At 42.1% G+C, this 14,138-nt stretch overlaps 1 protein-coding gene across 1 annotated transcript in view; it reads right to left on the bottom strand.

Moving 5' to 3' along the window:
• Positions 1 to 13,853, bottom strand: part of rxfp2b (relaxin family peptide receptor 2b) — an 82,902-nt gene extending 69,049 nt beyond the window's left edge. The window contains exon 1 of the mRNA XM_072691486.1: positions 13,545 to 13,853. Coding sequence (XP_072547587.1) covers positions 13,545 to 13,659 — 115 coding nt within the window. The 5' untranslated portion in view covers positions 13,660 to 13,853. The remainder of the gene's footprint in view (positions 1 to 13,544) is intronic.
• Positions 13,854 to 14,138: the final 285 nt, after the last annotated feature.

Below are 14,138 nucleotides of genomic sequence, written 5' to 3'. Positions count from 1 at the left end.
CCTGAGAAAGCGTGCCAGCCAGCCTGGATTAAATTAGTCATGCCAGGTGTTCGGCACCAGGCCTCCCTTTCTGAGGGAAACAAAGAAGTACTACAGAGTCTGTGGTCGTCCCCTAGTGAATTTTAGACCTGTATATTTGATCACAGTGTAGAACAGTGACAGATCCTGTTTGGAGTTTTCAGCAATTGCTCTGCACCCAGGACCGATTCTGGTTGGTTTTTGGACAGGAGGTCGTTATCACAGATTTGTTTTCACACAGGAGAGTTCCTGAACAGTGGATCATTGGCGGGATTCCAACTTTGGAAACCTATGTGCACACAGATTTTACCAAATTGTACCCATTAGGTTCATGCAGCATTGTGCGAGAATTGGTATTTCTTGCTCCTAGGCTCCCCCTACAGTCGGGAAGTGTAATTCATGCTCTGGGCCACCCCCTAAAGAAACATGCTTTACACATGCATTTGTTTACAAGCTGAAATAAAGGCACTAGTGTCTTTATTACAGTCAGTGGAGCATCAACATGTTTTAAAGCTGTTTTTATTTGTTTATTTTAAGGTAAAAATTCTACATATGGCCGCTTTAATTTTTTTAATGTTCACTTGGTAGCAAAAATCTAAGTTTCAGACAGAAAGTCTGTCTGAAAAGTTTTATTTATACAACAAAATGCCATCTTAGCACTTAGAATCAGTAGATAGTTGGGATATTATGCACTAAATAAACACCATAACCGATATGATGGCAAATGAGTGACCAGATTCTGGTGGCCCAAAGCTAGGGTGAAGACCTGCACTTGATCAATAGCTTTAAGCTAGCCTGTTGGACCTCGATCATATTGTACCTTTAAGGACATGCATACAGTATATTGTTTATGCCTTGGGGAACATAACTGTCCCTTATAGCACATTTTTTCCTGAAAGTGCAGGGAAGGAATATCATTGGCCAGAAAAGGAATATCATTAGCCAGGAAGCAAACATCATTGGCCATAAAGGAATATCTTTGGCCAGAGAAGGAATGTCACTAACCAAGCAAAGAATATCACTGATTAGGAAGGAAATTTCATTGGCCAGAAAAGGAATATCAGTGGCCAAAGTATAAACATCATTGACCATGGAAGTCATATAATTGGCCAAGGAAGGAACATCACTGGCCAGGAATTAACATCACTGGCTAGAGAAGAGCAATCACTGGCCAGGAATTAACACCACTGTCCAAGGAAGGCGTATCATGGGCCAAGGATGAATTTAACTGGCCAACGAAGCAATTTCATTGGCTATGGTGCCATTGTAGATATTGCCTCAATTCAGTCCATTAGCAACAATTTACCAACAACCTTCAAACTGTCTTAAAAAGTTGCAACTCAGAGAACAACAGAACAGAGTATTCAACTGCAGGATCTACTCTGAATAATCAAACCTCACTGCATTATATACAGACTTAATTAAGATTAAACATCAAGGGGTGATCGATAGTGCTCTTCACAGAGGCTTTAAACTAAATCCTAAACCCCTCCTGAATTTATCTTAAGATGCACTTTTATTGTCTTTGGCATAAAAGGAAGATTAAGCAAATAGAGTCCTCATACCTTCAGCATGGCCTTAAGCCTCTGCAGCAGTTAGCCTTCACAAAGGTCCACTTTGTACAGAGTGACCAGAGTCAACTCAGAGTCCCCCAGCAGGTTCACTATGAGAGCTATAGAGCTACAACTCTAACTGGACGACGAGAATTTCCTTTAATATCACCATTATAATTAGCACTCCAACTCGGCTGTTACCCAGAAATAAATTGCTCCCCAACCCAAGGCCGCAGCTAAGGACTTGTAAAGGTTGGAGAGGTCTGCACTCTTTTTAAAGAGTGCTTGTTAAATCAGCCAAAAAGAGCACTTTCTTTCAACACTGTACATTCACTTTTCTCGCACCTCAGAACCTCAGCAGGGATGCCCTCAGAGCTTGGTTCCAGCTCCGATTAAACAGTCTACAATCAGGAGCTTCTAAAGTCCCGGCCATGTGTGGCCAATTTGAGTTGGAATAGCCGAAGCTGAACTCTTTCAGAAAGGGTTTTGATTTTTTTTTTTCTCAAACTCAACTCTACCTCATCCCCTTTCCTTCCGACCCTCTCCTTTCATTCAGCTCATCCATCATTCACTGAGTACAGAATGAAGATCAAGAAGAAGAACCTTAGGGTGGATGATCACAATGTTGAAGACCTTCGTAATAAAAAACAGGCCAGATTCCTCCAACTCGCCACACAGTGTGTGTACCAGAGCAGCCTCCCTGGCGCCATGGACAGGATTTCGGGGGCCAAATCCATGCTGGACGACTGCCGTACCTCCCCCTCAGCCAATGACTGAGCTATGAAGAAAAAACACTACCACAGTAACTCTGAAGAAGCATCTTTACAACATTGAGCTAATTGCTTCTTATGATGTGTATCGAGATTCAGTGATTATTAGAAATTCTGCCAAATCTGATTTGCTGGTCAGCAATGCAATGCACTTCCCTGAGTGCGGAAATATATCCATCAGTAATTCCTACCTCGGACATACTAACAGCAGAGGCAGCAAATCATCCCCAACTCCATTTTTGCCGTTTTTCACTTTTTGGCAAAATGTTGTTCCATACATTGTGTCAAAATTTCATGATGAATGGACCGATATGCATGTGACGCCACAAGTGGCGGGCGGGAGCTACTGTGGTCATGCCCACTGAGCGAAAATAGGAAAGAGCTGTAGTGTGATTCGCTGTTAATGCAGATTTAGCAGGAATTCAGAGCTTCCTTTTACAGACTGCCAGAAGCTAAAGAGAAGGACTAATGAATTGCTGCAATTCACAGAAACAGCTGGAATCCAGGCACCGAAACGTGTTGGAGCTCCCTGATCAGTGAGGTCATGCTTTGAAAACGGGGCAAAAAAAACAAGCCACAAGTGGCTGCGAGTTTAGCAACGTGCTAAGTTCGATTAAAAGGGAAAGCAAGCAAACCTGGAAGAACCAGCCAACTCAATGTGCCTGAAAACACTCTTGAGACCGTTCACTCATCTATGCTTGATGCTATGACTTTTATGATTTGAGCCTCAGTTAGCTGGACATTCCTGGCTACACACTGATGTCCATTGACGAATGTTTTTTTTGGTTCACTGGTAATTTGGCTGCATCGTTACTGAATCCAACTGTCGTTAACTTGAGCAGATAATCTCATTTCATTCCCTGTGTGGCCGTTTCCGATTAGTTTGCCACTCAGTCCGACTAAAGGTGGCGTGTTCCAGCAGGGACAGGAAGTCCATGCAATCCCATCTATATAATGCTCCAAAATGACCCGGCACAAAATAATTTGGAGATATGACATTTTTGCATGGATCCAAATGCTTTTTGCAGCCAAAGCATTTTTCCTGTGCTTTGGCTCATTGCATGGAGAAATGTGACGAAGTGTTTTAGGATGCTGATGTTTTTTTGAACTGTGGTTTTATGTTTAGCTACAGGCCGGAATAAATCCAGCATCCTCTGCTGTGAAAATAATACATCAACTGTTATTATCCTTAAAAGTAGGTTATGGGACACTATGATGTGCTCCCTCGGAAAATAATTCCTGATTAATTCCTAATAATTCTGCCACTGGCTTTGCACGGTAAGAAAGGAAATGATGCAAAAGAACACCAAACAATCGGCGTATTTTCTGTGGCACGCCAAATTGTGGTCAAGTGCATCAGGTTTGCTTTATTCATCCTAGCAATATGTCTGTTGCCTTCTGAAATTATTAGACATGAATTTGGAAAGGCACAGATATGGGTCTATAAGGGCCCACAGTTTACACTGTATTGTCAGAATGAGGTACATGAAAACACCTGTAGATCTCCTCACTTAAACTGTATAAAAGCACAGATAAGGACATGGATGTAAAACAATATCTAATGGTTTTAGTGTTCCCACTCAAACCACAGTGGCCTCAGTCACTTTCAAATAGAAGTTGGAATAGAGTTCACCATCTGGCCAAACTGGGCATTTGGTCAAGAAGGGCCATAGTCAGGGAGGTAGGTAAGAACACAACAGCCACACTAAAAGAGCTCAAAATCTCCTGTGCAGAGATGGGAGAACATGTAGGACTGACACCATCTCTATGCAGAGCTCCATAAATCAGGCAAGCCACTGTTGAGTAAAAGGCATACAACAGCTCGCTTGGAGTTTGCTTAACAGCATGGAAAGGGCTTTGGCAACATGTGGAAAGAAATTCTCTGCTCTGAGGCAGAAGAGTAAGCTCTATTTCTGGCAAAAACAGGCATTGCACATTACCCAGCTTTTATACCCAACAGGATCTCATTAAATTCATTCATATTCAACTAAAAGAATAGAGAGAAAGAAATGTGTAACATTTAACAAGATATTCTACACAACTTACATTTCACAAGGAACCCAGTTTTGCCAAATCCATACAACCCAGCCTGTCTTGTCCTTGAAGAAGAACTGAGAAAACAGCGAATGTGCTCCAAAGCCTGTAAGACGGGTCCTCAGTAGGACGGTCCTATGAAAAACCCTTCTTAGTAGCCTCCTGGTCACACAAAAAAAACAGTCTAACCTGGCTGTGTGGTGATGTCACCGGTAAGGTCCCATCTCTTACAATTGTGGTGCGAAACTTTTTACGAACATTACTAAATGAACTCTGCTCTGGAGGCTTCATTTTCCACCGTTTTCATGTCTTTGTTTTTTGGATTTTTTGCCTTGTATGTGTGCAGACAACTGTGGTAACCAAGGGCTGGGAAGGATTCATACAAGGATGCATCCTCCAAATCGCCATGGACACAGTCTGCATTTCTGGGCTGTATACGAAGGGTCCTTCACTTTGGAACAGCCTTCTAGCCTTCACCCTTTTTTCACCCATTTTTTACCCAATTTGGACTGCAAATTTCCCAACCCGTGTGTAAACTGTATTGTCAAAAGTATTGGGACACCTGCTCATTCATTATTTCCCCTGAAATCAAGGGTATTAGGCCCCCAACACTATTGCCCCTCCAACGCATGCACAGTCAAACCGCTCATTTTTCCACCAGGCAACCAAGCGTCGCATACCCGACTTTGACGCACCAGCCCACAGATGCCAGTTACATCCAGCACTGCAGTGAAACGGTGTGGGGAGAGAGCGCCATCTACCCACCCTGGAGAGAGCAAGGCCAATTGTGCTCTCTCTCAGGGCCGATGGCTAGCAGCGATCCTCTGGTCATAGTGACAGTACCTTAGTGCAACTTTTCTGCATTATGGAGTTTATAAAACTGGAATTAATGGATGGGAACTCCTGCAGAAACAGTAAGAATTTCACACTTAGTAAAATGTCCTCCACCGCACATGCAGACTCATTCAGACTGTTCACCTTTCAGTACAACACTGACCCAAAGCATGTAGCCAAAAAAAACAACAACACTGGAGGCAGCTTCGGGACAAGTCTATGAAAGTCCTTGAGTGGCCTGACCCTGTCAGACTTCTGTGGAGAGACCTGGGGGTGGAAGGTCACAGTTTACATCCAGTGGTCATCCAGTCGGACAGAGCTTGACAGGACCGGCCATAAGGAATAGGACAAATACTGTGAAAAGCGTGAAAAGCTTGAAGAGACATATCCAAAAAGACTGTAGCTGTAAGCGCTGCCAAATGGATTCCACATTAATATTAATAAAAGGGTCTCAAGACCTTTGACTTTCAATAATACATTTGATATTCAATAATGAATTATTAAAATAAATAAGGGAACTTTGTGCAGACATGTATGACCTGCACCTGTGCCCAGTTCTGGTGGAAATCTGCCCTTTATTTAATTAGTAAAACATTAGGTATTGCACTCACAAGATGGTGAGATGAGTTTATGAATAATTGACAACTTCCATTAGCTGCAGTGCTTTTTGAATGAAGATAGGTACACTACACAGATGCAGGTCGTTTGTGACGATGTCCCCTTTCTAATGTTCTTTGCATACAATAACCTTGTATCTCCACTTTTTACATTTACAAAATTTTGTTCTTCAAAATGTCATGAACAATGGACCAATAGAGATGCTCCAAAATAGTGTTTTTACATTGACTTCCATGACAAGTTAAGAAGGTTCTGCAAAGTAAAATTTTGGAGATATAAGGTTTCTGCATTACAGCAGCAATATCATGTTTACAAAAGAAGTGGACTGCTGACTGCTTCCATATTTCCAGATTATTTTATTTAATTTTTTAAAGACATCGGTACATGGTATTGTCTTTATACAGCCCAACCCTACACATGGCTCAGCCAATCAGATCTTGGAACTACCCATTTCATAAATTAGCATTAATTTCGGAGACGACGTTAACATGCTCCGCACCGCAGTAGGCATCACATAACTGCAGTATTGTGGTAATATGGTAATCATCACAGCCCTACTTGGAACGATTTATTTTCCTATTAGCTTCTATTGAAAGTTGCTGTTTGGAGATAATGAGTCACAAATGTTTGTTCTGTGGATTAACGCTACACAGACTCCTTGTCAAAGGAAATTTTCCGCCCAGGGTTCAGAAAACCAACCAACAAAAGCTAGTAGATAAAATGCTGCCCCACTGCAAAAGCCCGGCCAAGGTCTCCTCCACACAAAAGAGTCTTAAGGCTTAGATCAGAGCTTTTCTTGTGGACTCGACTTCCATCTTTTTGCTGGATGCAAAAACATGAACCCCATCAAATCTCAACCACAACAACTGTACTGTGTTAGTAACAGGGCTGCACAGATTATGGTCTGATCCGGCCAGTTTTTTATGAGCAGATTTGTATCTGCCCAAATGAGGAATCCAATGTCCAAATGTTTGTGGACACCCCTTCTATCAAACGCATTTGGCTACTTTGAGTACACAGATGTGCAGATGCACTCACACACAGCTTGCCTGGTCTCTGTAGAGAAGTACTGCCAATAGAATAGGACTATCTGGAGCAGATCAACATGAACCTACAGGCACCATGCTGCCTAATGCCAGGCGTGGGCTATAGAGTGGTATAAAGCCCTTCAGCATTGAGCTGTGGAGCAGTGGAATGATGGTGGTGCTCCATCCAATACTTTTGGGATGAGTTGGAGAGTTGGGGGTGATGTGGGGTGGGGGTGTTGGTGAATGCAATTCAACTCTCACAGCAATGCTTCGAAATCTAGTAGAAAACCTTCTTCCCTGGACAGCAGAGTCTAACAGTTAGTTCAACAAAAGCAGCAAAAACTCATTTTTAATTTCCTTGATTTCAGGGGAAATAGTGAATGAGCAGGTGTCCCAATACTTTTGACAATACAGTTCATTGGTTTCTAAACCCCCCTTAGGAAAAGAGATCAACATCAGTGCTCAACTTAACTGAGGAGTTTTGGACACAAATGAGAAAAGCTCGAGATGTTCTCCTGCTCCGATTGACTGCTGACAGATCTCTCGGACTAGAAGAGAGGTTTATAAGAAATGAGGAGATCTTACACTTGTAAGAGTCTTATTAGGCTGAGACGGAGGTGAGATCAACCTGACATGTCCCACATTGGTCACAAACAGGACTTAACTGTGCCTATGGGAAATAATGAGACTATGAGGAGATCTTAACGTCAGTATTTCTTTCCTCTAGGTGACCTTTTTAGCCCAACACTAAATTAAAAAAGCACTGAAAGAACAAGCCAACTCCAGCACAGATCTGCCAAAGGTAATAAACTGTCTAAAAGCTAGTCACTGAGCCTGCAGTCACACGTAAGTCTTCACCCTCAAGCCTCAACCCAAAAGTGGAGTTATGAAATAACTATTTTTGGGAGGAGGAACAAGCCTGAAGCCCCTCCTCCATAATCCAACGTCCTATAAATTCCATCTCTTCCTTGTTCATGTGTTTACGACATGTCAACGCAGCCGTCCACCACCCCGTCACCTCCCTTTTAGCCCTGCTTATCATTCCTGCCTCCATACATCAGTGGGAGACTGGCTTCCTACCACAAAGCAGAAGCCACCTGAACTCCAGCCCGGAACTCCTTTCAGCTCTCCGCAATCTCTCCCCACAGTCTACTCCCAAATCATCGTAATCCGAAGGCACGGTCCGAACTAACAGAACCTACTGTCTTGTTAAAATTGGGCAGTTGTTCTTTACATTGCATCAATTTTATGATGAATGGACCAATAGAAATGCTCCAAAATGACTTGGAATCAAATCTTTTTACACTGACTTCCATTAAAAGTTAAGAAACTTTTTCACTCCTCCTGTAAAGTTGCCATTTTTGGCACAATGTAAAAAAGAAATAAATAACTGACCATTTTGATTCAAATTAGGTCATAAATATTTTTGACTGTAAAAACAATGATTTCCAGTGTGTCTTTTATTTTTATGAAATAAATAAATAAAACAAATAATAATAATAATAATAATAATAATAATGATAATAATAATGGATTCCTCTAGCCAGTTTATTAGGCATTTATTTGTTCTCCTACCCAAAAATTCAAGTACGTGCTAGCTAGCATTTTTCACTTCTCATTATTCATGATTAATCACAGAATATGTTGTGATTAAAGCAATTTATTTTTTTTATAAATGAACCCACCAAATTTTGATTAATTACATTTATTTAAACAATAATTTAATTATTTTCAAGTGTAAACCAGCCTGTAGCCTGTAGTTGCAAACAGGTTGTTTCCATAAAACTGGAAAGAACCCAGCACTCTGGGTCAAAGCAACTCATGCTATGCTGGTCGATACTAGAACCTGTGCTGCTTTGCCAATTTGACCAAAATTGGGTTACCTACTGTGTGTGTTTTTTTTCTTTTTTGTGAAGTCTAGAGTAATAAGAACACACTCTCTGAACCATATAGTCTGACAGACTAATCGTAGATTGGCCGGCGCTGCAAGAAATCTACCTGACCAAATGCAGAATGTCAGAAGTAACATTTGGTGGAGGAGGGATCATGGTCTTGTGCTGTTTTTATAATGGTTTGGGTTTTTAGACCAATACAGGGAAACTGTAATGCTATAGTAATTGTGTGCTTCCCACTTAGTGGCAGCAGTCTGGGAAAGACCTCCACGCCAGAGCCCCCGAGCACAAAGTGAGCCTCATACGGACACATTGTCAATTTGAAGAAGACAAGACAAGATAATCATACTGATCATTTGATCATTCTTATCTTTTTTTGTGACACAGATGGATTTTGGCTTCCACTTTTATCCCATCCGTGCAGTGAACAGACACATACACACCAGTAAAACACACACAGTGGACAGTGAGCACACATGCCCGGAGCGGTGGGGAGCAATTGCTGCGGCGCCCGGGGAGCAGGGAGGGTGAAGGGCCTTGCTCAAGGGCTCAATAGTGGCGGCATGCTGAGCCCGGGTATCGAACCCACAACCCTGTCATCAATAGCCTGGAGCTCTAACACTGAGCCACCACTGCCTTGTGACTGGCCTCAGACAGAGGCCTGACCTTGACACCATCCAATAGTTTTGGGATGACCTTCCACTCACTGACTACAAACCAGGCCTTATAGCCTAACATCAGTACTGATAGTAGAATGGAAGCAATTTCCCACAGCAATGTTCCACAGTAGTGGGAAGCCTTCCCCGAAGCCTCTCAGGAAAGGGGTATAAGAGTGTCCACACACCTTTGGCCATGTGATGAATTATATCACTAGATGTTTGCTATTCGCCCCCCTGAGATCTGCGTTTGAAACCCCTTTAACTGAATAATGATATTTCTGATCCAGAAACAGTTGGTACACCAAAACTCAATTACCAAGCTGGTGGTTAACCAGTTTCCCACCATGAGAACCCTCAGGCTGCTCTAATATGGCAAATTATCACTGCTGGAGATCAGACTTCCCTGCCCCTCAGTTTTCAGCTCACGACGTAATTGCTCTAACCGAAAGCCAAGACAACAAAACAACTGAAACCAGGCTGTGAATAATCAATATTTATGAAGAGGAAAACTGCAGCGTGGCATCAAAGGAGATTGTTTCGGGGGAACGTAGACAAAGAGCCTGGCTCCATTTTTCAGACATGCCTCATTTTGCCATTTATTGGGTAGAAATGCATGAGTAATTTAAGTAGGCAATAGGCAGCTTCCACTCTTGAAAAATTAAGGTGCTAGAAAAGGTTCTTTTAAGTGATGTCATTGAAGCACCGCTTTTGCATCCTTGAAGAACCAGGTTTGTAAAATAGATTCAGTGTCAGTGTGAAGGAACCTAATTGGTACGACTTCTATGGCATCACTTAAAAAACCCTTTGTACCACCTTTACTGAAGTGAAGGTTCTATAAACCTTAAAAAGGTTCTTCACACGAACTTCATTTGACTGAGGGTCTATCCACACCTGCCAAGTTCCTCCTGCTGATATCTAGCATTCAGTGTGCTTTAGGAAAAAGTACATATAGCAACTGCCACGTTTCCATTTCCTAAAAATGAAGGTTCTTCAGAGGGTTCTTTAAGTGAGGCCAGAAAATAACCACTTTTGGTTCCAAAATAAATCATTTGTGAAGAACATTTCATTTGCTCAAGAACCTTTCCATCCAGTTCTTTAAATATTCAAATGTTTCTAGACACGCTCACCTTTTTAAAGTTTGAAGGACCTTCACTTGATGTAAAGCTTCTTCACCAATTTTAAGGTTCCTTATATTCACACTTCTCTATTACAAACAGGGTTCTTTTTTTAAGGTTCTCCTATACTGGTAGAACTGTAGCTGTCCTTCCTTTTTATTAAAAAAAAGGGCTGTTCAGATAGCTGTTCTAGATAGCTCATATAATTATACACATCTGTTTAACTACACACTCCTTAAACAAAGGTTCCACATTTGGAGAACCCTTTGTAACAGAGATGTGTGTGTATGAAGAGGCATTTAAACATTGAAAGGAATGGATGTAAAGGGTTTTTACTAAGGTTCTTCACACTTCACCTCTTTCACAAAACGGTTCTTTACAGAGATAAAAGTGGTTCTTTATGGAACCAAAAATGGATCGTATGGCGCCGTGCAAAGATCTCCTTGTAGCACATGTATTGAAGTGGAGGTTCTTTAAACACTTAAAAGGTTCTTCACACTTACACTTCTCACACACTCACAACTCTTTTACAATGTTCTTTAGGGAACCACAAATGGTTCTTCTTTGACATCGCTCAAAGCACCTTCATTTGTAGGCGTGTGGCAATATTTGCAATAACTCATGATACCGGATACGTAGCTATGTGATGACACACTCACACCTCTTTTACACAGATGGTTCTTTACAGACACAAATGTGGTTCTTCATGGAACCAAAAATGCATCATTCCAAGAACCTTTTGTAGCAGCTGTATTGAAATGAAGGGTAAGAACCATTTTTATCTCTGTAAAGAACCGTTGTTGTGAAAGAGGTGAAGGTAAAATGTGAAGAACCATAGTAAAAACCCTTTACCTCCACTCCTTTCAACATTTAAATGGCTCTTCATACACACATATCTCTGTTACAAAGGGTTCTCAAAAGTGGAGAACCTTTTGTAACACCTTTGTTTAAGGAGTGTGTAGTTAATCAGATGTGTATAATTCCATGAGCTATCTAGAACAGCTATCTGAACAGAGATGAAAAGTAAGGACAGTTCTACCAGTATAGGAGAACCTTTTAAAAAAGAACCCTGTTCCTAATAGAGAAGTGTGAGTGTAAGGAACCTTAAAATTGGTGAAGAAGCTTTACATCAAGTGCAGGTCCTTCAGAATTTTAAAAAGGTGAGCATATCTAGAACCATTTGAATATTTAAAGAACTGGATGGAAAGGTTCTTGACCAAATTAAATGTTCTTCACAAATGACTTATTTTGGAATCAAAAGTGGTTATTTTCTGGCCTCACTTAAAGAACCCTCGGAAGAACCTTCATTTTTGCGAGTGTGTTTAAAACACCTTGATTTTTAGGAAATGGAAATGTGGCGGTTGTAATATAGAAGTGTGAGTGTAAGGAACCTTATCATTGGTGAAGAAGCTTTACATCAAGTGAAGGTCCTTGAAACTTAAAGCATATCTAGAACCATTTGAATATTTAAAGAACTGGATGGAAAGGTTCTTGACCAAATTAAATGTTCTTCACAAATGATTTATTTAACAGGTTCTTCACACTCACACATCTCTAATACAAGCATGGTTCTTCATGGAACCAAAGGTGGTTCTTCTGAAGCATCACTTTTAAAGGTGCTCCCATACTGGTAGAACTGCAGCTGTACCGACTTTCCCTCTCAGGAAAAAAAGGCTGTTCCGAGATCTCTCACCTGGTTCCTCTCCAAGATAGCTCATCTAATTATACACATCTGACTAACTACACCCTCCTAAAAATAAAGGTTCTACAAAGGGCTCCTTATGAAACCAAAAGTGGCTCTTCTGTGGCACATCTCAAAGAACTCTCTGAAGAACCTTCACTTTTAAGAGTGTGGACAATATATGCAGTACCTCAGTACACGACAGACAGATGTTTGATAAAGCCTGACCACACAGAAGCCTCAGCAGTGCCACATTTACAACAACAGCCCTCTCAAGGGCACTTAGCGGGGAAGAGCCCTGCCTTACCCAGGGCAGACTAGGGTAGAACACACCCTGGCTGGGCAGGTCCACCACTCTACCCCGGTAAAAGTTCTTCATACCTCCACAATCTCCTACCAGCCAGGACCTGCAAATTGCTCAGGATGAGAGCATCAGCTAAATGCCCTAAACTGAGATTTACCATGCTTCACTATGTCCAATTAACCAGGACTAATGATGCTCTCGTTTTAGTGGAACATGTGGCAGATCTGTGTTCTTCAAGTGCTGCTGATTTCTCCATGATAAGCTCAGAAAAGCATAAAGTGGCATATCTGATCAAATTAAATACACTAGCATCAGCCCTTTCCCTCCTCCGATCATTAGAATCCACCAGCTACCTCCACTACTGGCTCAACTGTCCTGCATCCACAGCATCCTTCATTAGATGGAAGATCTACCCACACCTTCATCATGTTCCTCCTGCAGATTTCTCTTAATAATGTTTAATAATGTTAAATTACTTGCAGCAAATGCCACCTTTCCAGCTCTGCACTCCTAAAAATAAAGGTGCTACAAAGGGTTCTTCAAGCGATGGCACAGAAGAACCATGAAGAACCATTTTTGGTTTCAGAGAGAATTATTTTTTGAAGAGGTGTGAGAGTGAGGAAGCTGTAAATTAGGAAAGAAAGTCTACAACCACTTCTTTAGATCCTTAAAATGTTCTCTCACGGGACCAAATGAGGTTCTTCTAGTTCCTTCTAGGAATTCTTAGAGTAAACTAAGCTCTGATCTGAATCAGCTCTGAAGTTTACGCATCTGGACAACCATTACCCACAATATCTCCCTCCACCCAGCTGAAGAAAGCCACCATGCAGTCATAGGGCAAGCCCACCTCCATCACCATCACGCTGCACTTTCAGGAGCTCCACCAACTTTTCTGAAGCTTGAGTTCACACACCTGCAGGGACGCAGCGTTGCTCCAGCAAACCTACCGGACTTCCCTCACCTCGTTCCTCCACCTTCCAGTTCCAAGACTTCCCAGATTCACCTTGTTAGAGATGGAGCAGAGTCTGAAGCCCTTACCTTTGACTGTGCGTGTCCACGCGAGGAGAAAAGTGGCGGTCAAAACCAAGTCCATGGTGGCCACGACTGAGTCCACGGTGGCCACGGCTCCAGCGCGCACCGTCACCACCATCATCACTCTCTCTCGCGCTCTTACTCACTCTTTCTCTATTTCTCTCTCTCTCCCTCACACTCTCTCACTATCTCTCTCTCTCTCTCTCTCTCAGCGCTCGATCAAAGCCCGCCAAGTCAATAAATCATCCTTCCCAGGTGGGAATTTCCTCAAAAATGTCATGCTTTCAAGTATTCAGCGCGAGACAACAGCAACGGGTGACAAGTGACCGCGCGACTCATCAGCCGAGCGTCATCTCTCTCCACCTGAATTCCGTGAAGCCCCGCCCCTTGAGCTACGATTGGCTAACAGAAGAGGTGGGCAGTAACAGCTTGAGTTTACTTATTTCCAGTCTCCATTTTTTCATCATCCAAAAAAACGATGGATTTCATACAAAACTATGAAAAATGTAGAACAATGTCATCAGCACCCCAACTCCTCAACACCCCATTACTCTCCCAACACCTCCTCAACACCCCATTACTCTCCCAACACCTCCTCAA

The sequence above is a fragment of the Salminus brasiliensis genome, chromosome 11 (assembly GCF_030463535.1).
Source record: "Salminus brasiliensis chromosome 11, fSalBra1.hap2, whole genome shotgun sequence".
Taxonomy (NCBI): domain Eukaryota; kingdom Metazoa; phylum Chordata; class Actinopteri; order Characiformes; family Bryconidae; genus Salminus; species Salminus brasiliensis.
Note: the sequence above shows the minus strand (reverse complement) of the source record. Positions and strands in the feature narration are given on the sequence as shown.